A 25,680-nucleotide genomic window follows, 5' to 3' on the forward strand; every position below is an offset into this window, starting at 1 on the left:
GCGGGTTTCGGCGGGTTTCGTAAAAAGCACTGGTTCTTTTTTACGAAACCCGCCGAAACCCAGTCCCAGGTTCACTCCCCAATGGTGTACACTTCCCTGAGTTCTAGGTTCACTCCCCACTGCCACCTACTTCCCATAACTTTGTCGGGATTCCTCGGGTTTCGTCGGGTTTCGGCGGGTTTCGGCGGGTTTCGCAGGGTTTCGGCGGGTTTCGGCGGGTTTCGTAAAAAAGACACACCGCTATTTCGCTTGGCATGACTTCACGATCAATTAAAGGATATCGAATATTTATATATTATCGACTTCTGCTCGTCAGATAAATAAACTGCTATACTGCTATAATCTTACTATATCTGTTCTAAAATTAGACAGCAACGTGCAGCGCTGTCGGTTTAGTAGTACAGTGGTTTCCGCCCAAGTGTCTACTGATCGGAAAGTAAGAAAACTATGCACCATGGAACACTAGAAATAATATAAGCCAAAGAGTTCACATTAGCTCTACATTATAATGTGTTACATGTTCATTTAAATCGTGCATTATCTGCTTATGAAAGTGATCCTTAATGTTTAAACGAACTAGCGTCTTACTACTCAGAGTAGACTCATTAATAACAGGCCAACCATTACTAAAAAAGAATTATAATCCAAGTTTAACATTGTTATAATGGACAATCTTTTGCGTCATTTTTATGAGTCACATTTACTCCTTTATCTTTTTCTCCATACAAAAAAAAAAAAAAGAAAAGAAGAGTGGCATGGATAGTGAATGTCTCAATAACTATCGCCCCGTTTCCAACCTACCCTTCATGTCAAACATTTTAGAAAATGCAGAATTGTAGCAATTATCTAAACATATCTTTACGAATAAATTGCAGGTAGGTTTTCAGTCAGCATACCGCCGAATACCGCCCAAACCACAGTACCGAAACCGCTCTTTTGAGGATTGCCAACGATCTTCTACAAGTGAGGGACAAGGGGAAAACATCTATTCTTTGTCTCCTTGATGTATCGCTTTTAACACGATCGACCAGGGTATTATTTTGAAACACCTTCAAATTATTTTCGGCATCTCTGACGTAACTTTCCGAGGGTTTACCTCTTATTTTGCATGGGAGTACACAATTCTTGCCAATAGGCAGCAGCCTCTTATGGTTCACACTACTATGTTATGACGATCGACCCAATCAGCAAAGTCCGGTCCGCATTCGTGCACCGTCGCGAACCCGCCGGGTAGCATCGTCACAACACTCCTTTCGACTAGATGCTCTGCCGTCTCGGGTTCTTGCCCACAGCGTGGACATATTGGACAGGTAGTAAGACCCCACCGATGTAGCGCACTTATTGGCGAATCAACTTCAGCAGAACAAGATATACTGTATGGAAAGCCCCAAGGATCCGTTCTCGGCCCTGTTTTGTTCAATGCCTGCTGCCATCACTCTTCAACAGCACGATTTACTGTCTCATTTCTAAGATTAACAGCATATTATGTGTAAATTCGAGCATCAAATTCAAGATAGCAAAATATGAAAGCCGTGTCAAAGATAGAAAGACATGGATGTATCAGAATAAATTGAAATTGAACGGCGATAAGACCGAAGCCCTTTTTATTTGTGGAAGAAAAAAAACATCGCTTCCACAACTGATGATAGTGCAATTCCCCTTTCGGACAAAGCTAAAAATCTCGGGAAAACACAATAAAATAAAAAGACATCTAAAAAATCAGGCTGCCTCGACTGGGGATCAGGAAGTCTCAGTTCGATTCCCAGTAGTGGCTAATTTTTTTTTTTTTTAGGGGGGGGTTATTTTTTTTTAAAACCATAATTCTGCCTGAAGCCTTGGATCGTGAAAATTCTAACGAAAGAGTGATAATGGAGGCTTCGGATTGGAGCAATTCAGATTATTCCCAAAATTTGGCTTAATTCTTCTTATCTCGTTGGAAGTGTGGAAGCACTGTTGTGTGGCAGATTGTTTTGGCAGCATCGATCTGGCAACCCTATCGTATCCACCGACCACCGTTTCCACTCTCCACCATAAACCAAGATTGCCAGATGAACCCGTGCATAGCCAATTGGGTCAAAATTGGACATACAGAGAACTGTATCATTATTGATTTGTAATTGATTTTTGATATATCAACAACATTTCTTTTGCTATTTTATCAAAGCCAACAAGTATCTTAAAGAGGAGGCCAGAGTGTTAGTAGTTTCGGTCACATAAGTTTTATGTGATTTTTTTTTTTTGATTTTTAAAATTTTTTTTTTCAGATTAATTTGGCTACAAAGAACTCTTCTCATCTGGCAGCATTGCTTGGACCCGGAGCAGGGTTGCCAGTTTGGCATTTTAAATGCCAGATTCCAAAAATCTGGCATTTTTGAAAACCGTTTGGCATTAGAAAAAATCATTTGGCATTTGGCATTTTCATTTGGCATTTTCTTTTCTTGTATATTATACTTCAAATGACACCTTTTCTTAATTATTTCTAAACGCGTAAAAACAAATCTCTTCACATCGCAAAACTTTGCTATTAAAACTGTGATGGATATTGTTTCTAATTTTTTTCTCTATAACTTCTTTGGACTCTGCACTTGAACCAGATTCAACAAAAAACATCATAAGAAACACGAAACAGTAAGTTTTCTTAATTGTCAATAATTATTTAACTGTTTACGTATTTACCTTTCATGTTAATGTATTTCTTTTTCATTCTTAAAATCCAACCGTGGTGTAGTGGTTTAGCACTTCACTTAGTAGTCAGTAGGTAAAAAATTACCCCAACAGGAAATTTAGTATAATTAAAAAAAAAAAAAAAAGAAAAAGAAAAGAAAACACGCAAGCCACCAGGATATGATAGTAAATTGTCTATCAAAAGTGAGTAGTTTTCTTAGTGGGGGTGGGAGTCAACAGACTTTGGCATTTTTTGGAGTGTTTTGGCATTTTTTGAGTCTTCCCCTGGCATTTTGTTGAAAAATAATCTGGCAACCCTGACCCGGAGGATTATCTCCTAGTCCTACTCTAGATAAATAAATATAAATTATAATCCTTCATGTCACCAAAATAAATTGAGCTAAAGGAAATTAGAAATGGTGCTGAGAACTGGGTGCAAGAGAGCCAGCGTTAGAGCATAGAACTATATATTATATACGGTGAGTTTTTTTGGTTTAGGATTTAGGCAGGGCGGTTTACTTAGACTTAGACTTAGAAATAATTTTGTTGTACGGTCGACAGAAAACCAACTTTTTTTTTACTAGATTGGCCTGGGCTTGGTCTGTTGTTCATGACTTTTGAAACTGGAAAAATAATCAACAGATCATTTTCATTTCTATCTAATAATAAAGAACGAGGAATAGGAATGGGGCAACCGTTGGGTAGGAGTAGTAAGTAGTGGGTTAGTAACGAGAAGAAGGTGGCGGCAAGGACATCGATCAGTCCACTGCTACACTCTAGACCTAACCTAGAGTGTTGAAATATTGTCACTTTGCAAAAGAAAGGATCCCAGCCAACTTGCCCCTACACGTTTTACTAACCAGAGACCCTTCCACATTCCCAACCAATATAAATTGTAATGCTCTGTTGTTTGGCGTTTCGCAATATATATTCTGAGACTGAGACGTATTCAGTCTTCTCATGTAGTTCCATATCTGAAGCAGACGTCGGAGGTCATCTTCCGCCAAGCTGATCTATCTCTTGCCAATTCTATTAAAGCAGCGCCACCTTTCTCAGCTTCATCTGTCCAAGTTCTTATCCCTTTCAAATACGTTATTCTTTGTCTTCCTCTTATTCTTTTTCCATTCATCTTTCCAGTCAAGGCGAGTATTTCCAAACCAGGGTGGCGGATAATGTGTCCTAAAAATTCCATTTGGCGTTTGATGATTTTTGTTATCAGTGATCTTTTTCTGTTTGCCATTTCTAAAATTTCTTCATTTCTTTTCCTTTCCATCCATGACACCCTCATCATTCTTCTGTAAAACCACATTTCCACTGCCTCCAGTCTTTTAACCTGGTCTTGTTTATGGTCCAGCTCTCACAACCATATAGCAGCACAGACAGTACATAGCAATCCAGGACTTTGATTTTTGTTTTCATGCTAATATTCCTGTTTTTCATAATTGTATGCAGCTGGTTGAATGCATTCTTCGCCATACCTATTCTTTTCTTTATTTCACAATCTGATTTTCCATTGGATGTTACATTGAAGCCTAAATATTTGAAACATTCAACTTGTTGTATTGTTTGTCCTCTGCTTGTTATTACACAGGCTGGTGGGTTATTATTTTTAGATACCGTCATACATTCTGTTTTAGATATATTCAGTTCCAGTCCCATATTTTCACTACTCCTGACTACAACATCCAGCAATTCTTGTAGTTCATGTTCAGATTCTGCCAGTAGAACCGTATCATCTGCATACCTCAGATTTGTTACATTCTTTCCTCCAATACACACCCCCTTCTTATGTTCGATATCTCTTAATATCATTTCACTATAGAGGTTGAATAAATCTGGAGACAAAACACACCCCTGCCTAACTCCTCTTCTAATAGGTGTAAAACTGCTTAGCTCGTTGTCAACACGCATTGCTGCTTCTTGTTCCCAGTACAAATTCCGTAATATTCTTAAATCTTTACCATCAATGTCCAAGGATGATAGAATTTTGAATAGTTTTTCGTGTTGTACTTTATCAAAGGCTTTTGAATAGTCGATGAAACACATATCAGTCTTCAGATTGTTCAAAACAGCGCTGCCAGATTAGTATTCATGAAGCATAGGTGCGATTCTGCCAGATCTCTGCTTCATGACCTGCAATGGCTGCCTGTTGAGAAAAGGATTAAATTCAAAGCTTGTGTTTTAGTATATCATTGTCTTGAAAGTACTGCCCCTTCCTACCTTTTGAAACTAATTGAAAGATATTCATATATTCAAAACCCTACCCCTTACGTTCGGCCAGTGATTCCACCACACTAGTTGTCCCTCGATTACACGAAATGCTGGAATGAGATCCTTTTCTCATTTCGGATCCTCTGTTTGGAACGCCTTACCACAGAGCATCATGAAAAAGAATCTTCTATTTTTAAATGTTCGCCTAAAACATATATATTTTGATTTTAGTAAATGATATGAGAAGCAAAATAGGTGTCTGGTTGGTGTTGTGTGTGTGTGTGAATGAGTATGTTTCAGCCAAAGTAATTTGTTATTTAAGCACTTAGAGTCTGGTGTCTTGGGAGTTACAGTTAAGTTTTCAGCATTATTTATTATTTTGAATAAACCCACGGGCCAGAGCACACTCCATTCCAATTTTTCCTCTTTACTTTTTCTTTTAAATTAAAAAAGTGTAAGAGTAAGGGGACTGGGTTATTGACTGGGAGATATTCCATATATGCAAGTGCTACTTCAATTACTGTTATTTAGATATACTGAGTTGCTCACTTGGACTTTAAATTAAAGGGTTTTTCGTAAAGACTTCGTGGTCTCTGTAGTAACTACCGTGATTGCCAGAACTCGGTATTCTGGCTGTAGGACTCAATGGCTAGGATGGGTCCAGATGGCCGGTGAATCACGGAATTACTGAGTTAAAACTAGATATTAAATAGATAATGTTAAAGTATAAAAATATAGCTTACCCTGAATCTAGTTGTATGGTAGAGGTGTTAAGAAAAGGTCTGTAAATGTGAGTCTGTAAAGGAGTAGGTGAAGAGAGTCTGTTGAATGTAGAGCTTGAAGTGTTCAGAAGTAAGTGTGCAGTAGGTAAGTGTCGTAAGTAAGTGTGGAAGTAAGAGTCGTAGGTAAGAGTCGTAGGTGAGTGTGTAGGTAAGTGTATGTATCGAGAGGTCCACTCGGCTTTATATGGGCCGGGTCAGCTCGGGACGAGGCAGAGCGGAAGTAGGAATGACCATTGCCAAGGTCACTAGCCGTACAATTATTTACGGCTAGAGATCCCTACATCTCTTAAGATTTTAAAATTTTCTTTTTCTTTTGTTCTCAACAGGGGAAGGCAGGGGAGAATTTAAAAAAACTTTCGAAAAAGATACATAGACACCTAATCGGGAAGAGTGGGGTCCAATACGACTCCCCAGTTATATTTTCAATTTTTACTTTATTGACTGGTGTCAAAACAATGACATGAAGAATACTCTGATTCTGTGGGACCATCAAATGTAAAGGAGGGATAGCTTATAAAATAATATAATATTATATTAGAAAATATGTTTTTATTTCAAATTCCATGCTTCCCCCTCAGTGGCTAGGTGGTTCAGCAATATGGTACAATGCAAGCGGGTATTTGGAACAGCTGCCTAATTGGAACGGTCTGTTGTTGACTGAATTTTTTCAATTTCTACTGATTAATTGGAATGCATGCCAGTTAAATGGAACGATTTCAGACTTTAAAAACGTTGCAATAATTTTTTTTCTTTCCTAAATATTAAAAAAAATATAATCATTGTATTGAGATTAACAATAAAAGAACCATCCCATGTCCTCAATGGAACAAATTGGCCTGTTAATTAAAAATGGCATCAAGCCTGTCACCAACCTTTCACATGTGGTTGAACGTTATACTTTACGTCTTTGACCATTTCTTAGAATTGCAAATAATGTGAGTTTGGATAATGATGCAATGAATAATTTGACTTGATCATTTGCATTGATTTATAATAATAATAATAATAATAATGAAATTTATTTATATTGCGCCCACTCTTCTATACAATAAAGCTCTAGGCGTATAACAATAACTTCAATCCATTCAAATTTCTCTCTCTCTCTCTCTCTCTCTCTCTCTCTCTCTCTCTCTCTCTCTCTCTCTCTCTCTCTCTCTCTCTCTCTCTCTCTCTCTCTCTCTCTCTCACTTTCTCTCTCTCTCTCTCTCTCTCTCTCTCTCTCACACACACACACACACGCACACACAAACCTTCCACCATCCAACTATTTAACATATTAAAAAAATGAAGTAATATATACATACATATCCTGTAATCATCGTCTGCTCAAATAATATAACTAATAAATTAAGAATTCTCGAAATAAGTAAGTTTTTAAGTGTTTCCTGAAAGTGAGTTCAGTAGGGACGTCACGAAGAGATAAGGGGAGATTGTTCCAGACAGTCGGTGCAAAGTGACTAAAGGATCTGTCAGAGAGTTTTTTTACCCTTTTTTTGGCACTTTAAGTAGATGATGATCACCTGATCTCAATGCACGGGGCGGAACGTATGGTTCGACAAGATCATCGAGATAAGCAGGGGCGCTTCCGTGAAAACATTTAAAACACATGACTCCAACCTTAAAGAGCACCCTGGACCTAATGGGAAGCCAGTGTAAAGTCAAAAGCATTGGAGTCATGTGTTCTCTCTTATTTCAGCTTAAAACTATTCTAGCAGCTTGATTTTGAAACCACTGCAATTTATCAAGTAAGAAACCTGGGGAATTAGATAGGAGTGAATTACAATAGTCTAAACGAGTAAAAACAAAAGCAGACACTAGAGTCTTTAAGGAATTTTGATTGAAATGCCGAAAGTTGGCCAATACGGCGAATTTCACAATACAGTACCTTGCAAAGTTGTGTCGCATGATATTCCATGGACAGGTCACTGCTGAAATAAATTCCCAGGTTTCTGGCGTTTTCAGAAAACGTTATTTTCACATCATCGATACAAATCGAAAGGTCTTGTTCACAAATATTATTTTAAGGATTACATAATAGGAGTTCTGTTTTCTCATCGTTCATTTTCAGTATATTAGCTACCATCCAGTTCTTCACATCTTCAATGCAGTTCTCCATCGATTTCAGTAACCCTTTAATTTCGCTTGGTTTTGCGGATTGGTAGAGCTGGGTGTCATCAGCGTACATATGGTATGTGACACCGTGATGACTTATAACACCTCCCAATGCTTGTGTGTATAAGTGTAGAGAATGGGACCCAGAACAGATCCCTGGGGCACACCAAAGTCAACCTTAAAAATATCCGATTTTATTCCATTTACTTGAATTGTTTGTGTGCGAACAATTTTAACACTATTCCAGACAATCCAAACGTTTTGGAGAGACGCTCGACTAGAATCGAATGGTCTATCATGTCGAAATCCGCACTTAGATCTAGAAGGGCCAGAACCGAAACTTTACCCATGTCAGCCTCACACAAAAGGTCGTTTTGAATTTTTACTAAGCCAGTTTCAGTGCTGTGATGTTGCCTATAAGCTGATTGATTTTTTTCATATAAGTTGTAATTTGCCATATGATCGTTCAGTTGGGCTGCGACAGCCTTTTCCAACATTTTCGAAATAAACGGTAAATTGGAAATGGTCTGAAGTTTTTAAGATTCTCTGGTGACAGATTCGCCTTTGTCAGAAGAGGAGTAACGATGGCGTACTTGAAAGGATCAGGGACTGTTCCCGATTGTAAAGAGTCGTTGATTATTTTAGTTGATTACAATGGTGTAATGTGTTTAATTTATAGTGAAACAGGATTTATGTGTTTTTGATCTATTTAAGCTGTTTTCGTATCAGGCCTGTAAATCTTCCAACAATTGTCGGATTTCCGACAGTACGATTTTGCTGAATATATTCTGTTAAGTGCTAACATTAAAAAAAATAATAATAATAGTAATAATAACATTCATAACATCAAAAAACAAAACCAACAAAACTGATAATAAAAGAGTGTTATTTCGTGCCTCAAAAAATTTTTTCTATTCCGTTTCGAATGCTGACTTTAAAAAAAAGAAGAAACTTTTTATTTGTTGCATCAAAGACAAAACAAACTAGTTAGCTTGTTATATTATCATTCCACCTACACGCCCTGCTAGACGTGGATGTAGTCACTGCCTACTATGCCACAGATGAGAGAGAGGGGTGACAGTGTCTTGCTTGTCGTGAGTCGTTGAACACATGCATAGTCAGTAATCAACTGACATGCACAGTGTGTGTCAGACCAGGCTGTTTCTCTCTATTTTGCTACTGATACATGATACGCAAATCTCTGGTTGGTTATTTTCCTCCCTATAGTTTTTTTTTGTTTTCGATCGAAAGACAACTGGGAAAAATAATGCGAGCTAAATATTTTTCGTCGGAAAGTGATTGACTGCTCTCAGCTCAAGTTTTCTTTCCTTATGGCTGTGATTGTTTAAATTTTTCTCTTTTTCCTCCTTCCCACAGGACCGCACCACCTCCTAATCCTCCTCTTCCTCCTCTTCTTCTTCTTCTTCTTCTTCTTCTTCTTCTTCTTCTTCTTCTTCTTCTTCTTCTTCTTCTTCTTCTTCTTCTTCTTCTTCTTCTTCTTCTTCTTCTTCTTCTTCTTCTTCTTCTTCCAAAAGGTGAAAGAATCAACTTAAAAATTTAACACAAACAAGAGCGAAGATAAAGGAGCTTCTTGTGTCAAGTATTAGACATCGATATACACATCCTTAAAAAATGTAGGAATTGTTCTCTTCCTTTCATTTTACAACTAACTCAGACCTGGGACGAGAGATGTGTGTACTCTCTCAAATAATTGGGATTTTTTTTTTTTGGTATCATAAAATATGGACTTGTTTATTGTATTATAAATGAGTTGGGGAAAGTGACATCATTTGACTAGTCAATTGACGTGTCTATTTGTATTGGTGTTTATTAATTAATCCATATTTTTGTCCTGTTGGTCTATTTTCGTATGTTCAAAAAGTTCTGACAATTTTTTCACCAACCATTTATAGGCCTGATGTATGTGGTCATCAGGTATGATCACTCATTCTCTTCATTTCATCATTTTTAGTTTTTAAACTAAGATGCAGATTTTGAAATTTGATTTGGAAGGTTTAAGATATACAAGTCAAGACGAAGATGCAGCCACTCCAGGCAGTTCAGCAAGTTTCAGTTCCTTCTGTTACAAGTAACAATACACAGAATGCTGCCTTTGAAATGCTGATGAATGCCATTGGATCTGTACTTGGCCCAGTGGTACACCAGTTGATAACAAGTGACCCAAGTCTGGTTCACATTAAAGGTAGGTTTTACTTTTACCCTATTCTTATGCTTGGAAATAATTTTGTCATTCTGGTTTTTCATGAAAATTTTTTTTGTTTTAATTTTAAAATGATATTTTAAAATAAGTCTCAATAAGCAATAGTTTTCACTGTGGTTTTTGATGAATATATTAAAAACTCCCCATCAGTCTACCAAATCCAATGTAGCAAACACAGAGGTCAGAAGTGCAGTAGTTGAATACTTTATTGGTTAGGGGGGGGGGGGGGGGGGTGGAGTCATTTTTTTTCTTTTATACTAATGTCAGTTTAAAGAAAAAGAAAAATTCTACTTGAATATTTATGTTTCGAAACACTAACACTATAGTATACACAACATATTGTTTTATTTTTTTGTTCAAGTTTTTTCTTTTTGACTTCTTTCTCCTTTCTCAGGCTGGCATGGAATGACTGCCCTTCATCGGGCGTGTTTGATTGGTGATTACAATATAGTCTTAATGCTAGTTCAAGCCAATTCTGATGTAAATGCGCTAACAGATTTTGAAGAATCTCCCCTACATTATGCCAGTAAGAGAGGAATGCCAACAATTGTTCATCTTTTAGTCCAATGTGGAGCCAAAACTGATACTCGTGACAAACGAGAGCGAAATGTTCTGCATCATGCTGCTGAAAATGGAGCTGTGTAAGTTTTTGTCACCAATGAGTTTGTAACCTCCGCAAAGTATGAAAATATTACAGATATTAATTATTTAGGCCATATCAAATGAACTAGAAAGTTTCTTCATTATGTACATCATCAACTTTGTCAATTCTGGCACACGATATAACTTTTTTAGCCAGGTACTCATTTTACACCTTGGTGTGGTGAGAAAATATGAGTAAAAAGCCTTTTATAAGGACTCAGCTTTGCACTGCTCACATTGTGACTCGAGCCAGATACCTTCATTCCAGCACAGTTTCCTCGGGGCAAGCAAAAACGTTCGAGGAAACCGTACATTGCCATTGCATTTAATGGGGAGGAGGGGAAATGTGCCTCAGCGTTATGGTCTTTGCTTCATACCCAAAAGATAACTAGTTCGAATATCCACCGCGTTATGTGGCTTTCAGCAAGCCACCTCTCCGTAGCGCAGTTTGTGGTGCTGTGCTGCGGCTGACGTCTGGGTTATTCCAGTCTTCCCTTGGAATAAACCCTAAGACAAATTTCTGCTTGTGGATGAATAGATAGAACTTTATTATTATTTATGTTATTGATATGTTACATGGTGTTGGTGTTTGTGTGTTTATCTGTCATCTGTATTATTTGCGGCCGCAAATATCAGGGCAATCCGCACATTTTGGCAAATTTCCCAAAATTGGCAAAAATTGGCAAATTAAAAAAAAACATTTTTTTAAAGGGAAAACAAAATGCACTTAAGGAACTGGATTTTCTGTACACCGGCTCAAGTGTGAATATGGCTGAAGCTGAGGAGTTCTTCCCTCATTGCTTCACCACTAGAGAGAAGAAGAAGCCAGACAACAGTTTTCTGATGCTTAATAAGCATTATCAGGCAACATATGCCAAGCTTAAAAAGTACATGTCCGTTGAGGGGCAACCCGGCTTGGAATTTTTGAAGGATATTAGGATTTTCAGTCCAAAGAACATTCCTCTTTCTTATGTCTCGCAGTGTATCTGCATACTCTGCAATTCCTGGTTTTTGTCATCTTCCTCAGCATGAGTTGACTAGATATATTGAGAAACTGGGGCCCAGTGCTGTTAGAGAGTCTAATACTGGAATCATTGATCTGACTCTTTTCTGGAAGTCTGTGGCTGATCATATTCCAGCTCTCGCTGCCTTCTCAACAAGCTCGTCAGCTGATGCTGAACTAAGTTTTTCTTTATATAATCTTGTCCCGTTCATTGCATATTTTATCTTCATATACTTTCAGGCAAGTTTTGAAGTACTTTGAAGATATCTTTGGGTTGAACTTTAAAGAGGTAGATGCTAACTTGCAAAGTCCTTTGCATATTGCTTGCGATCTTGGGCATCTAGAAGTGTGTCGTTTTCTTTTAGCCAAAGAGGTAAGAGTTTCATAATGAAATCTTAGGAAAATTTAAGTTCTTTACAATAGGAGCTGATAAAAATTATTTATAAAAAGTTTACAAATCTAACAATAAAGAAAACAAACTTGAGCATGTGTGCCACAATGTTGACAAACTAAATGCACTAAGTGTGCTTTTTTTTTTCAAATAAAGACAATAATAAATTTCCTGTTTTTCACCCCATTTGATTCTCGTCGTCATAAAGAAAAATGGAATATTTGCTTTCTTCTCATTTAAACCTCTCATCTCAAAGGCATTACGTAGTCAGGTCAGACATTTCTCCCATCAAAAATCTTGCTGTCTTTTTCTCATAAGAAATATGGTTTTGGTTAATGCTTATAATCATGACATTATCGTTTGGTTGGATTGTCAACCCATGACAGAATTATTGCTTGCTAAATATGGATTGAATTAAAATTCAGATTTAGTAAGAAACAAAATGTTGAAGCAAAGTTTCCAATCAACATCTTTTGTCATATTTATAGAATATGTTTTTCTCTTTCTTTTTAGCAATAAGTTAAACAAAATTTATAATACACAGTTTTTTTTTTTTTGTTGTTTTTTTTTCAAAAGGAGAGATGTAATTTGCAACAGGCAGATGGAAATGGCAATCTTCCCATCCATTTGACTGCTAAAGGGGGATATGCTCATCTGACATGGCTCTTGCTGTCTGCTTCTGGAGTCTCAGCAGGCAAAATCCGCAACAAATTTGGGTTCACAGCTCTTGACCTGTCTATGCAGAACGATAAAAGAGGGTAAGAAATTGATTGGGATGTCAAGAATTGTAATTCAATAAAATAACTAAAAATTTTTATTTATCTAGAGGGCATTTCTATGGTCACATCATGCTAAATGTATCACAATGTTTTATTCACTTTCAATGTTATCCATACAGAACCAAATTTCTATTTCAAACTGTTCAAGTTGCCAGTTTGCCATTCTTTTTGTACCCATACTCTTATGATATCTATTACTGACAAAATCTAGGCACATATTTCCATTGTGGTCAATTGGTATGTAACATGTGGAAAGTGCCTTTCTCGTGGATGCTGTGACAGGTAGGGTAAGAGCTCTGTGATTAATATTACCTAACCAATCATTGACCAAAATCATTATTGCTAGACTCTATTATAAGATGAGACACTTTACCGCTGAACCACCATTACTTCAAACTATTTAGAGGACGTCTGTTGACCCAGGAATTTTGTTAAAATCATGATAATGGATTTCTACAATGTTGATAGAGATTTTTTTGGAAGAATATTATAGTAGGCAAATGATAAGGGATAGAGGCTTGAGGAAAGAATTTAAAAGTGAAGCTTGTTGTACATCTAGAAAGCGAGTCATGATTTGTATATGGCATATTTGAAATTCATGCATACGTTTATTTCCCCAAATCATTCAAACATTAGAATTATCCCAAAAATTATGATGATTTCAAAGAATTTAATGGGCTTTGTAAACAAATTATAAATGATGTCAAGATATATTCATTTGATTAACATGCAAATCCTTGCAGACTGAATTTTGAAAGATTTTCTATGTTTCAACTATGTCATTAAAGATAATTAAACCGATTTCTTCTCATAGATGAGACCGTGTTCAGTGATAAAGGCTTGAGAGACTAATTTTCAATAGGAAATATTACAAAAATGAATCTGCATGGACTTAATAATACCAATGATTAAAGTGGAAACTTTTCCATAGACCAGGAGAATGAAATCGTGCTTATTGACATCCCATACAGGTTATATTTTAAAACTTTAAATACACATTTTGTCAAGTGTTGTTGTTGTTGTGACATTATAATGTAAAGTGCAATAGCTAAAAGCCTGGGTCAGATATCGATATTGTATTAGACAATGTCATTTTTGTTTTAAAATCTGTAGAATAATAGAAGTTGGGGTAATTTAAAAAAAAATTTTTTTTTGGCTCATCTGCACATTTTTATCTACTCAACCCTAAAGTAAAAAATCTCAGTATGCACACACCTCCGTTCACTACTATCACCAATAGTATCTGTGTGAACTTGTCCACAGAAATAATGTGCTATTCTAAATAGAAATAATATAGTTCTAAAGAAATATCAGCCTTTTTTCGATATAAACTGACTATGCTTTCTGTGTTTGGTCCAAACCGTGTTTAAACAATATTTAATTTTTTTCTGTGATTAATAATATGCACATTATTAAAGCTTCTGTTTGTAAGATTTACATTATAGTGGTAGTTGGAAAAAATTAAGTACATGTTAATAATTTTGTAGGGTGAGAAACTGAGTATGTTTTTTTGCAATTTTGTAAAAGTATCAAAAATATCTAGAACAGACAACGATAGAGAACTAGGGTTTAGTGAGTTAAACTCCAGTATATGGTAAGTATTATAGCACAATACAAGCTCGTAAATTTAGATTGAGTGATGAATTATTCTGGATCTCTCTTCTTTATAAGCTTACTTAATCTTATTATTTACTTTTAAAAAATGTTCTTGACTTTGTCTTTTGTAGAAAATACCAGACATGAAGTATGTTCATTCTCCAATCATCAATCTGTTGCTGGCATGAATCACAGTCGATTTATTGGCCATTGTCTATTGATGTTGTATCATTTGCTATGTATAATACTGATGCGTTCTTTTTTATCTCTTTTATTTTTCCAGTCACAAGAATACAGCATTATTCCTTCAGCATTACCATTCTAAACCCGATAACACAAAAGTAACAGGGCCAATTTACACATGGTACTTCCTCCTCCTCTATCCATTTGTCCTCTTCACCATCCTTATCGTCATCACTCGATTTATCAAATCCCATCAATACATTGCATTCCTGATTGCTGGAGTACAGGTCTTGGTTCAAGTGAAAGGCCTATCTGCTCGAATGCCTGATATCTCAAGGTGAGTTGGATTTTTTTTTTTTTTAAAGGTCCTAATAATGTTTTTTCATTTTTTATGGTTATGTTAAGTAGGGGCAGCATCTCTCAGCGGTACTGTCTGAGGTACCAAGTTTGATCACCCGCCGCTGCGCTGTGTGGCCTTGAGCAAGTCACCTCGCCCTAGCTCATTTTGCAGCACTGTACTGCGGCTGATGCCTGGATTATCCCAGTCTTCCCTTGGAATAGACCCTAGAGAAACATTTCCAAACCACTAGTTTTACAAGTTAAAGAGCACCTCCTGAAGTCCCACATAACTAAATCAAACCACCTTGTTTATTGAGAAATTTCAACCTCTTAGATGGTAAACTTTCATTTTTCAAATGAATTATTCATTTTGAAAATATAAAAACAATGCTCTAAAGTTTTGATTTTAGAAAACATCAAACAATGTATATCCCTGTAACCATAAAAATGAAATTATTGAACAAGTTATTAACTACAAATACTTAGACGGTGTTGATGATCAATTAAAATGGACTGACTGTATCAGCATGGTTAGAATCAAAATTATATAACAACTTGAAATTTTTATATAAATTTAGTCCTTTTTGGTGTTACCCCCATTTTGTACACTCTTTTTTACAAGTCATTGATTGAAATCATTTTAACTTTATGTCCTTCAGACTAGGGTGGTAACATCTGACAAGATTGCATCAGTAAGGATAATTAATAAAGCACCTTAATCGACCACAAACTTAAACAAGTTTGATGCTTTATTTGAAATTTTTTGTCTCCGTCTTATCATTAAAATCTTTTAGCTTACATCACATCTATTGCCTAGTCACATACAATGCTTAGAGTCTTGTTATGTGAAGCCACAAAGAGCGAGAGCTATCAACATTTTCCTCCTCCCCCCTCCCCCCTCTCCTCCCTGACAGGAACAAGGCTATATAATAGCAAGACTTGAATGCTATTTTACTGTGCATATTACAATGATATATTCATTCAATTTATAGTCTTTTAATCTTTATATTTTCTGCCAACAATGTAGTTAGTAAAATGTAAAAATCTTTTTATTTTTATAGATCTATTCCTTTTCTACAGTTTGTAATACAATCTTCTGAACAATGCCTACTCTGATATTTATTTCCATACTTTTAACATATCTATAAAGATTTTGTTCCAAAAGAAACTATACCTTTTTATTTTGTGATCATGGTACAATATATCTTTTAAAAGCTAAGCACTTTAATTTTTATTTGATGCGTGTTTCATCAATATAATTAGAATGTAACAAGAGATTTTCTCAATCAAAACCGAATGACAAAAAAAACCCAACAAAATTTGAGGATTCATTAAATTATATGTTCAACAATTTATTTACTATACGTGTGAAAGCAATAACTTGGTATTACAAATAACATGAACATCTTTATGAGCAAGTAATAAACCATGTAAAATGATGTCATATATGAACATACAGACACACAAACTTACATACACTTACACACAATTCCTTAACACTATTGCTATTAACTAGCAGGTGCTACGTAGAACATATGACATGAGGGAGGGGAGGGCATGCTAATGTTGCAATGTCATGGTTCTGAAGAAATTGTTTGGTTACATTGGCTCAGTGCGGGGTTGCACTGTCATGCATCAACAATGTACACGCCTTGTTACCAGCAGGAAATAGCGAAACAACCTGTTTGTCTAATACTTGATCTATTGATCAAGCTATTGTTGATTGTCACAAGAGGAGCTTTGTACTCGCAATGAGTCCACCAAAAACCATCACCGTTCCATATCCCCGATTGATTACTGTCTGGACCTTGTGCTTTTAGTATCTCTCCCCTATGCGTCTGTAGCATCTCAACCTTCTGTCTGCTGGTCCAGTGGCTTTATCTGTAAACAACATGTTTGCCCACTGATTATAAGTCCATCAAACATGTTTCTGTGCTCATCAAAATCTTGTCATATGCGCTTCTGTTAACAAAGGGCAAATGGAAGATTGATATAATTATAGCCTCGATTGGTTCAATCAACAAATTGCTGATTGTTTGCTAATGCTTGCTAATGTCCATTTCCTTTGCAGTGTCTGATGTGCATTTAAAAGGATTTCTCTCGTGCATCCAAATGGTTTTAAGATTTTCACTTTCAGAAGCCAGAGAAAGGCATCTGGACTTTGGGATCTCTTTTAGCCTTTTTTAGCCTACCAGTTTCCTGATTTTTATTTCCAAGCTGGTGAACTGTAGCCTTTGTGACGTGGAATATTCTGCAGGCATTTGCTATTGTGAACCTGCCTTTCTTTGAGGCTTAATCTTGGCATCTTGATGGATTATTATTCAAAGGAACTGAGATCTAGATCTAAATTAGCAACCAAGTGATAAATATGAAGAGCATAATGCAGTGGAATCTAATTACTAATTTTTTAGCAGCACTAAAAGCAGCGACTAGTTTTTTATATAAAAGAAAATTCTTTAATTTTATTTTTTATTTATATATATCAAAGCAGAATTTTTGCAAAAGCAGATTTTTTCCTAGATCAGTGTTCAATAGCTCTCATTATTATTGTATATAATATAAAGAAATAATATTGGTACCAAAACAGCATAATTTTTGGGGATTTGAATGGTGTGGTTTACATAAAAACATTATAAAATGCTTTTAAATAAGAATATAAAAGGTATATTTTCTTCTGGATCTATCATCATATGTAGTAAATCTGTTTATTCTTATTATGTATCTATTTTGTAAATAATATAGTTATAATATCAAAAAACCTTTCGCAGTCGTAACCTTTATTTTTCCACGGCACAACATCAGCATTGTGATTTATTTATTTTTAGTCTATATATTTCTTGCATTTACCTTTATTTGTAATGGATTTTAATGGCATGATATTTAATTTTTGTTATCTATATACTTCAAAACTTCGCCATTGTGGTTCCATGTTTATTGTACGAATTTTACAGATAGGTTCAATAAAGTTCATTTATCTTATTTTATTTGCTAGTTTGATCATTTACTGGACCAAATAATGACATTGGCAAAAAGTGGCATCAACTGTAGGAATAGTTTCTTTTTCTTGTCTATTATGGATACTGCGTTCTCTGTTAAAATTTTAAGATCTATTTCCAGTTTAAACTCCACCTGTAAAGGATTGTAAGAAATGTCATGACTGTTGACCTCATTTAAATTAATGGAGTTTCCAATGGCTGAATTTGTAGAGCGCCCAATTCACAAGCAGGCAGACTAGTTTCTGGTCTTGGTGGTCCACTCAGCAGTGATTTAGTACTTGGGTAATTTAGATCTGACAGAAAGTATTTTGTAATAGATTATGTCCAATCCTAAGTTTAGCAGGCAAAATCTGGGGCTTTATGGCTCAAATGGCCTTTCTTTGATATATTACAACAAACAATGATAATATTCACAATTGATTCACGAAACGTTTAACAAACAATGTTTAGGTTAATTTTTGCATGTACCATAGTGTGTTTCTCTGTATGTGTGTATTTTGTGTGTTGCTTATGGGATAATTTGTTTACATTTTTTTCCCTTGCAGGTGGCCTAATCCTTTCTTCATCGGATTTTTTAGTGCTGGCATCTTTCACACCATCATTTGTTTTGTCTGCCTGATGTTCATCTGTATCCTCTCTTTTTAGACATTTTGACATTTGTTGAAATTTTGTTTACGAGCCTTGTTGAAAAATACATTTGAGAAATTTCAAGACTTCAACCTCTGGAGTCATAGTAATTAAAACCATTGAAGTGTAAGCGTTACCATCTTGATCCACTCTTGTTAATAGGGAGACACATTGCACAAATTCATGTGTTTGACTGGACATTCGCTGACCCTGTCCCATAGGTATTTGTATTTCCTTTAATTGGTCAGTTATCCAATATGCAGTAGATTGCTGTTATCCCAAAATTAGTATTTGCATTTCAAATCAAGAATTTTGCAAAAGAAAAAGTCCCCATCACACATATTCAGGTCACAGAGATGTGAGTGATTTCATACCAGAGGCCTAATTATAAATTAATTATCAGCATATTATAATAATTTGCATGTTTTCCTGAATTAAAAATGGCCTCTATTCTTTTATCTTAAAGACTCATAATACAAACTTTTTTTTTCTATGAATATGTACGTTTTATATAAAAGAATTAAGATCACTTGAATTTGGCCATTACTGATGGTGGTCATAGTCATATGTATAATGATATAATTTTTCCTTAACATAGATCCAGATGTGTATGAAAATATAATTTTCTTGCTGTTGTCTCTCACAACAATTCCTCTCTTGCTGTTCTTCTTTTACAAGTTTATGGTACAAGACCCTGGTAAGTCATTCTACTGTTTTTAGCCATATTATTGTTTTCTTTAATACATAAAGCTATACAGAAATTTTATTGACTGATTTCATTACCATCTATTATTCTTTAAAATGATTTGTAAGATTGTACGAACATTATCGGATTTTTATTTTGAAATTACGGAAAGGCCATATATATATGTATTACAGAGCTGCCAACCAACCGCAAAAAATGCGGAATTGTACGCATTTACAGCGATTGTACGCTTGTACGCATTTCCCCCAAGATTGCATCCATTCATATTATTACTAGCTTATTGAGAAACTTTGGTGACCAAGTGGATATTCATATATTTTTTGACCAATTATGATCTTCATGCTGGGAGGTAGAATTCTGAAAGGATTGGATTATAGTCTTGGGAACATCATTGTTGCTGCAATTGAGCTTGTGCGGTGTGACTTTATGTAAGTATACCTTCCTCTTACTTTCACAATGGTTAGTTTCCGTCGATTTCAGGATTGTACCCATTTTTATGAAATCTCCCCCATTTTGAGGTCCCATTGTACCCATTCTCATCAGAAGGGGTTGGCAGCTCTGGTATTATGTATTTTGACCAATATCTACCAAAGTACCAAAGAAAATAAAAAATAACTAATATCATGAATACGTAAAATAATCCACAGGAAGATGCACTGGGTCTGCCAGAGATCCACAGACAGGTAAATCATTAACTTTGGTGGATTTGTGTAGGATGCAGCAGCCCAAGTATGTCTACTGTCACGTTTGTGATGTAAGTGTTTATGATTGTTTGAAATCTGCTATAGTTTTTGCATTTCAACCATCTAAGGTGCTCTTTTCTAAAAAATTAAATCTACCAGTCTCTTGATTTTTGAAAAGAGTTGTCAATTTCTTTAATTGACACTTTTTCATATTTGGCTACAAGAACTGTATGACAGGTGAGATTTACATTGCAACACACATTCGTCGAACTTATTATTTAATACTGTACAAGTCTTTTCAAGGAAATTGAAAAACGACAGTGATTTAGTAACCACAAATAACACTAAACCATTAAGTCATACTAATATGTCATTATAATTATAATACTTAGTGGGCGTTTTATTTAAGCATTTCTAAAAGTATATTCATAACTTATTTATTTTCACATTTGTATATAACTTTGCACAATTTTCAATTCAGAGCTTTTTTTACTTGTTTATATAATTTATTTTGGGATAGCAACCAGTCATTAATGTTTGACCTCTTTTTTTTGTTCCCCACATTTCATAACTGAAATTTCTATGCACCTTAATGTTGATAGAAAGTTGTTATTAAATAAAGCCATCCGAGAAAGGAAACAGATATACAAAGAAAATATTGAGAGGAAACTGAAAGGAAATGACATGAAAAGTGTGTGGAACAATATCAAAATAGCCACAGGAATGAATGGAAATAAAAACTCAAAATTAAAGCCAGAAAAGGGTGCAGAAAAAGAATATGCTGATAAGCTTAACAACTTCTATGTTCGATTCGATAAACACGATTTTGCAGACGAGATTATCAACCTAACTGAGCAACTCAAACATCACAGAACAGAGGAACAAAGGGACATTACTCAAGCCAACGTCATTAAACTCTTCAAAAATATTTAAGTGGATAAAACAAGCGGACCTGATCAAGTTTCAAATTTATTGAAATCATGTTCAAATGAACTCTCCTATATTTTTACACACATTTTTAATCAGTTCCTAAGAAATTGGCACATTCCAAGAATTTGGAAAACTTCAAAAATAATTCCCATCCCAAAACATCAAAAAAACCAAAGAAATGAATGATTTTCGTCCTGTAGAGCTGACATCCATCCCTATGAAATGTCTAGAAAGGATTATCCAGCAAATATTTCTACAACAAAGTACACAACAACATCTAGACAAATAACAGTTTGCTTACAAATCAGGGCGTGGTGTGGACGACGCTATATTAGTGTTTTCTCATAACACCTACAAACAGAAACTCCAAAGGGGTATGTCAGAACCCTGTTCGTAGATTTTTCGAGTGCATTCAACATAATCCAGCCTCACCTACTAATTCCTTAACTACTGTCCATGGAGGTGAGTCCCTCGATTGCACTCTGAGTACTAGAATTCTTGACAGACCAACCACAATTCGTTTCCCTCGTGGATGATGAGAACAACAAAGTTGAATCCTCTACCCTTATCACCAACACTGGAGCTCCTCAAGGAACAGTTCTTGCTCCAATGCTTTTCGTTATATACACAAAGGACTGCATAAGTGGAGTGGCACAAGTATTGTAAATATTTTAAAGTATGCCAACGATAACCCCATTCAGGCCTTGAAAACAACCGGAGATGATGTATTGAATTATTATAACGAAATTGAAAGATTTGTTGAATGGTGTGAGAATAATTATCTAGAACTTAATATAAAGAAAACTAAAGAAATGATATTTGATTTTAGGAAAGATGGTAACATCCATGAGGATATAATTATAAAAAACGAAAATGTAGATAGGGTAGAGGAGTATAAATACCTCGGTATAATTAATTGTCAATGAAAGATTAGACTGGACAACTCATTCATGCAATGTACAAGATTATTCATGATGAGGAGACTGTACTCCATAAATCAGGCCTGTAAATCTTCCGTCTATTGTCGGATTTCTGACAGTACGATTTTGCTCTATAAGTACTAATATTTAAAAAAAAAATTAATAGTAAAAATTAAATTCGTAACGTCAAAGAACAGAACCGATAAAAAATAACATAAAAGACTTTTATTTCGTTCCAGGAAAAAATCAGATTTTATTCCGTTTCAAATGCCGACTTTAAAAAAACAAACAAAAAAAATTTTTTATTTGTCGCATCAAAGAGATAACAAAACGTCTATCAGTTAGCTGTAATATTATCATGCCACCAACACACTCCTCTAGACGTGGATGTATTCACTGCCTGACTACTGTGCCACAGCCAGCGAGAGAGGGGCGCGAAGCACAGATTATCTATGTTGCGAAGTTCGCGCGAGTCGTCGAACACACACCTAGTCAGTAAATAACGCACGCACAGAAGTGTGTCGAACCGGACCGGAAGGTTTCTCTCTATTTTGCTACCGATACACATGCATTTCTCCGGTTCTCATATCTTTTTCTCTATATTTTATTGGTTCAGTCCGGATGTGAGACGGAAAAAAAATAATGCGAAATAATTATTTTCCTTCGAAATATATATTCTTCTTCGAAAGCTCTCACACAACAGCACCACCTTCTTCTTCTTCTTCTTCTTCTTCTTCTTCTTCTTCTTCTTCTTCTTCTTCTTCTTCTTCTTCTTCTTCTTCTTCTTCTTCTTCTTCTTCTTCTTTCTTCTTCTTCTTCTTCTTCTCTTTATAAGAATTAATCCAAATAAACGAAAGAATCAGCGTAAACATTTAACACAAACAAACAGGAGCGAAGATACGCAGCTTCCCGTCTCAAGCACGAGATACACATCCTTCAAAAGGGTAGGAATTGTTCTCTTCCTTTTCATTTTACAACTCGAACTCAGACCAGGGCCCTCAAATAATTGGGATTTTTTTTTGGTACCATAAAAATAAAATAAGGAGCTCATTATAAATAAGTTGGGGAAAGTGACATGATTTGACTAGTCAATTGACATGTCATATCGGTGTTGTGTAATTAATCCATATTTTTGTCCTGTTGTGTCTATTTTAGCGTATTCAAAAAGTTCCGACAATTTTTTCACCAACCATTTACAGGCCTGATAAATGTTGACAAAGCAATTTTATCTTTGTTTTATAAATCTTGCATTTTAAGTCTTTTTTTTTGTTTCTGTGTATTTGCTTGGGGTGGAAATTGTAAAAATTCGGAAGAAAAAAAAATGAATAGAATAATAAAGGAAGCTAATCGAACTTTAAGGAAATCATGGATGGGACAATTTTGAAGATTTTCACAAAGATATTGCTGATGTTAAGATTAACAAAATTCAAAGAGACGAGTCCCACCCTCTGTACAACAAAATCAAAATAAGCCACAGGAGTAACAGACTAATAAACATGAAAACCAAAAGACAAAGATATTTTAATTCATTTTTACCATCGGCAATATGAAACTTTAGGATGATTTTTATTACATGAAATTTGAAAGATACTATATTCGCTCTAAAATCTATTTATTTATGCATATGTACATGGTGCTATATGTACATTATTTATTATTTATAAATACATTCAAATACCATGCTTTGTTTTTACTTTTTATCAACCTGTGCTGGCTATGTGCAATCCTTACCAATCTATTTTCAAAATTCTATTTACATTACAAATCCATTATTACAACTCTATTCTACTTTCATGTCCAATTTTTATAGGATTGCTTGTAACTGCTGTATATTTTATGAATATTTTATTATATTTGATGTTTATTTTGTTTTTCATTAGCTTCGTATTTTCATCAATTAGTTCATGACAGTGTATAAATCCGTGCTAATATAACGATGAATGATTATGTAACAGTATGATAATTTCCATTCAGGATCAATAAAGTATATCTTATCTCATAAAGTGACTAGAAAATATCAATTTCAGTCTTCAGAAGAATACAAGCTAGTCTTGAATCTTATCTTATAAAAGTGCACATTTTAAATAGGGGAAATGATGTTTTAGTTAAAATAGGGAAAGTTCGTGAATAAGTAATGTCAAAGATCTAAAAGGATGTATTATTTGTTTTTTCACTTGATGGTTTGTTTTGCTGTATGATCGATTAAATAGAGAATGATTTGTCAACAGTCAAAATTTTCTTTGAGTATGCGTTAATTCTCTCTTTTTTTAAATTTTTAATTTTTTATATTTACAAATCCCCAGATTGTGAATAACATGTTGACCAAGCATTGCAAGCTTTGTGATATTTGTGTACAAGGAATGGATCACCACTGCCTCTTCCTACTCAAATGTGTTGCCAAGAACAATCATGCTCTTTTCATTAGACTCATAATGGTTTGCTTTGTCAACATGTGCTTATACTGTCTCGGTTTTTTTATCTACACTTACACACAATATGGACAATTGGCTTTTAGTGAGATTGTGAGTAAATTAATTCACGAGGAAATGTGGCCTTTATCCCTCTTGTTACTGAATGGATTATCAGCTTTTTGGAGTGCCAATCTTATCTATTTCCAGTACACTGTTGTTTCTAGGGGGGTCACCAGTTACTTTGGTGAAGAATTTCACAGGGACAAGAATATGTCAACAAGACAGCAATTGGACAATTTTGCCGCATTTCTCATGGGCCGCTCTTTACCTCATAAGAATGCATATTCCCCTTTTGTACAACATACAGAAGTGTTATGAAATGTGATAATAGGCTTGATTTTTAAAAAGAAATGAATGTTTTGGTGAGATAGAAATGTGAGACAGCCTTGTGTGTTTTTTAAAATGGGTGAATTATATAGTTATGTTGATCTGATTGAAATGTGATGCAGTCTGGTGTTTTTGTTTTTTTAAGAGATGAAGTATTTAGTCATGTTGGTCTTATCAATGGGGCCCCAAAAGCTCAGTAGTAGCGCTCTCACCTTACAAGCAAATGGACAGGGTGCTTTCTTTTTTGTTAGGGTTTTTGTGAACCTTCTGTCCACCAGAAGTTGCTGAGCTTGGTAGATGTGGTTGAAAGTAATATCAAAAGGGTAGCAAACAATTGTTGACATCCGCCCATTACACAGAAAACTAGATAAGCTCCAATTCCATCGGCTTTTTGGCTCTGGAGGACTTAGAAATGTGAATGTGTGACCTAGTAATTTATAAAGCTGTTTGAATGATTTAAGCTGTGTTGGATCAGAGGGAAAAGCGAGGGGAATGATAATTATTAGTGGTGTGAATGATTTACAACTGTGTGGGTTGAATAGGAATGTGGCACTACTGTTAAAGAGCTGAATAACATACAGCTTCAATGATTAGAGTTAGATGGAAAAGTGAACATTATTTCGAATTTTAAACAGGTGAATACTTGACAGTTTTGTTGGTTGAACCAAAATTTGAAGACATTTATTTATTTTGTTTTAATGTATGGGTCTTTAACATGGATACTATTTTGCTTTTTAAAAAATGAATTACAGAAAATCCCAATAAATCACAGATGGGATAATTGCTTACTTAAATTTTACGCTACTCAGTCACTTAAAAATATATTATTTTCTCATTTTATTCAAGGTTAACAATTCTTAATAGATATCTTTCAACTCAACCCCCTCCTTCCATTCCTATTCCCCAAAAAATTCCCTTTGCTGCTGAGCTGCCAACTATATTCCCAAGAAACATATTGTTATGCTTTTTCGCGCCTCTAATGATTGCATGCATTTTCTCCTAAACTTTATGATTTTTAAAATCAGAATCAATTCTCATTTTTTTTTTTTTTCATATTGTAAGAATGTTTTTGTACATTCCACTTGATTTGACATCTA

General features: G+C 35.1%; 1 protein-coding gene across 1 annotated transcript; it reads left to right on the forward strand.

Annotated features, from left to right (window-relative positions):
- Window positions 1-2,977: 2,977 nt before the first annotated feature.
- On the forward strand, window positions 2,978-25,466 carry LOC144973279 (uncharacterized). Its single transcript, XM_078915533.1, has 10 exons — window positions 2,978-3,143; window positions 9,783-9,972; window positions 10,385-10,631; window positions 11,876-12,008; window positions 12,603-12,784; window positions 14,685-14,921; window positions 18,465-18,547; window positions 19,151-19,243; window positions 19,900-20,006; window positions 24,089-25,466. Exons 2-10 carry the CDS (start codon window positions 9,810-9,812, stop codon window positions 24,572-24,574), a joined length of 1,731 nt encoding a protein of 576 aa, XP_078771659.1. The 5' UTR covers window positions 2,978-3,143; window positions 9,783-9,809; the 3' UTR covers window positions 24,575-25,466.
- Window positions 25,467-25,680: the final 214 nt, after the last annotated feature.

This window comes from Berghia stephanieae, chromosome 5 (genome assembly GCF_034508935.2).
Source record: "Berghia stephanieae isolate SIO BIC M18660-M18661 chromosome 5, UCSD_Bste_1.3, whole genome shotgun sequence".
Classification (NCBI taxonomy): domain Eukaryota; kingdom Metazoa; phylum Mollusca; class Gastropoda; order Nudibranchia; family Aeolidiidae; genus Berghia; species Berghia stephanieae.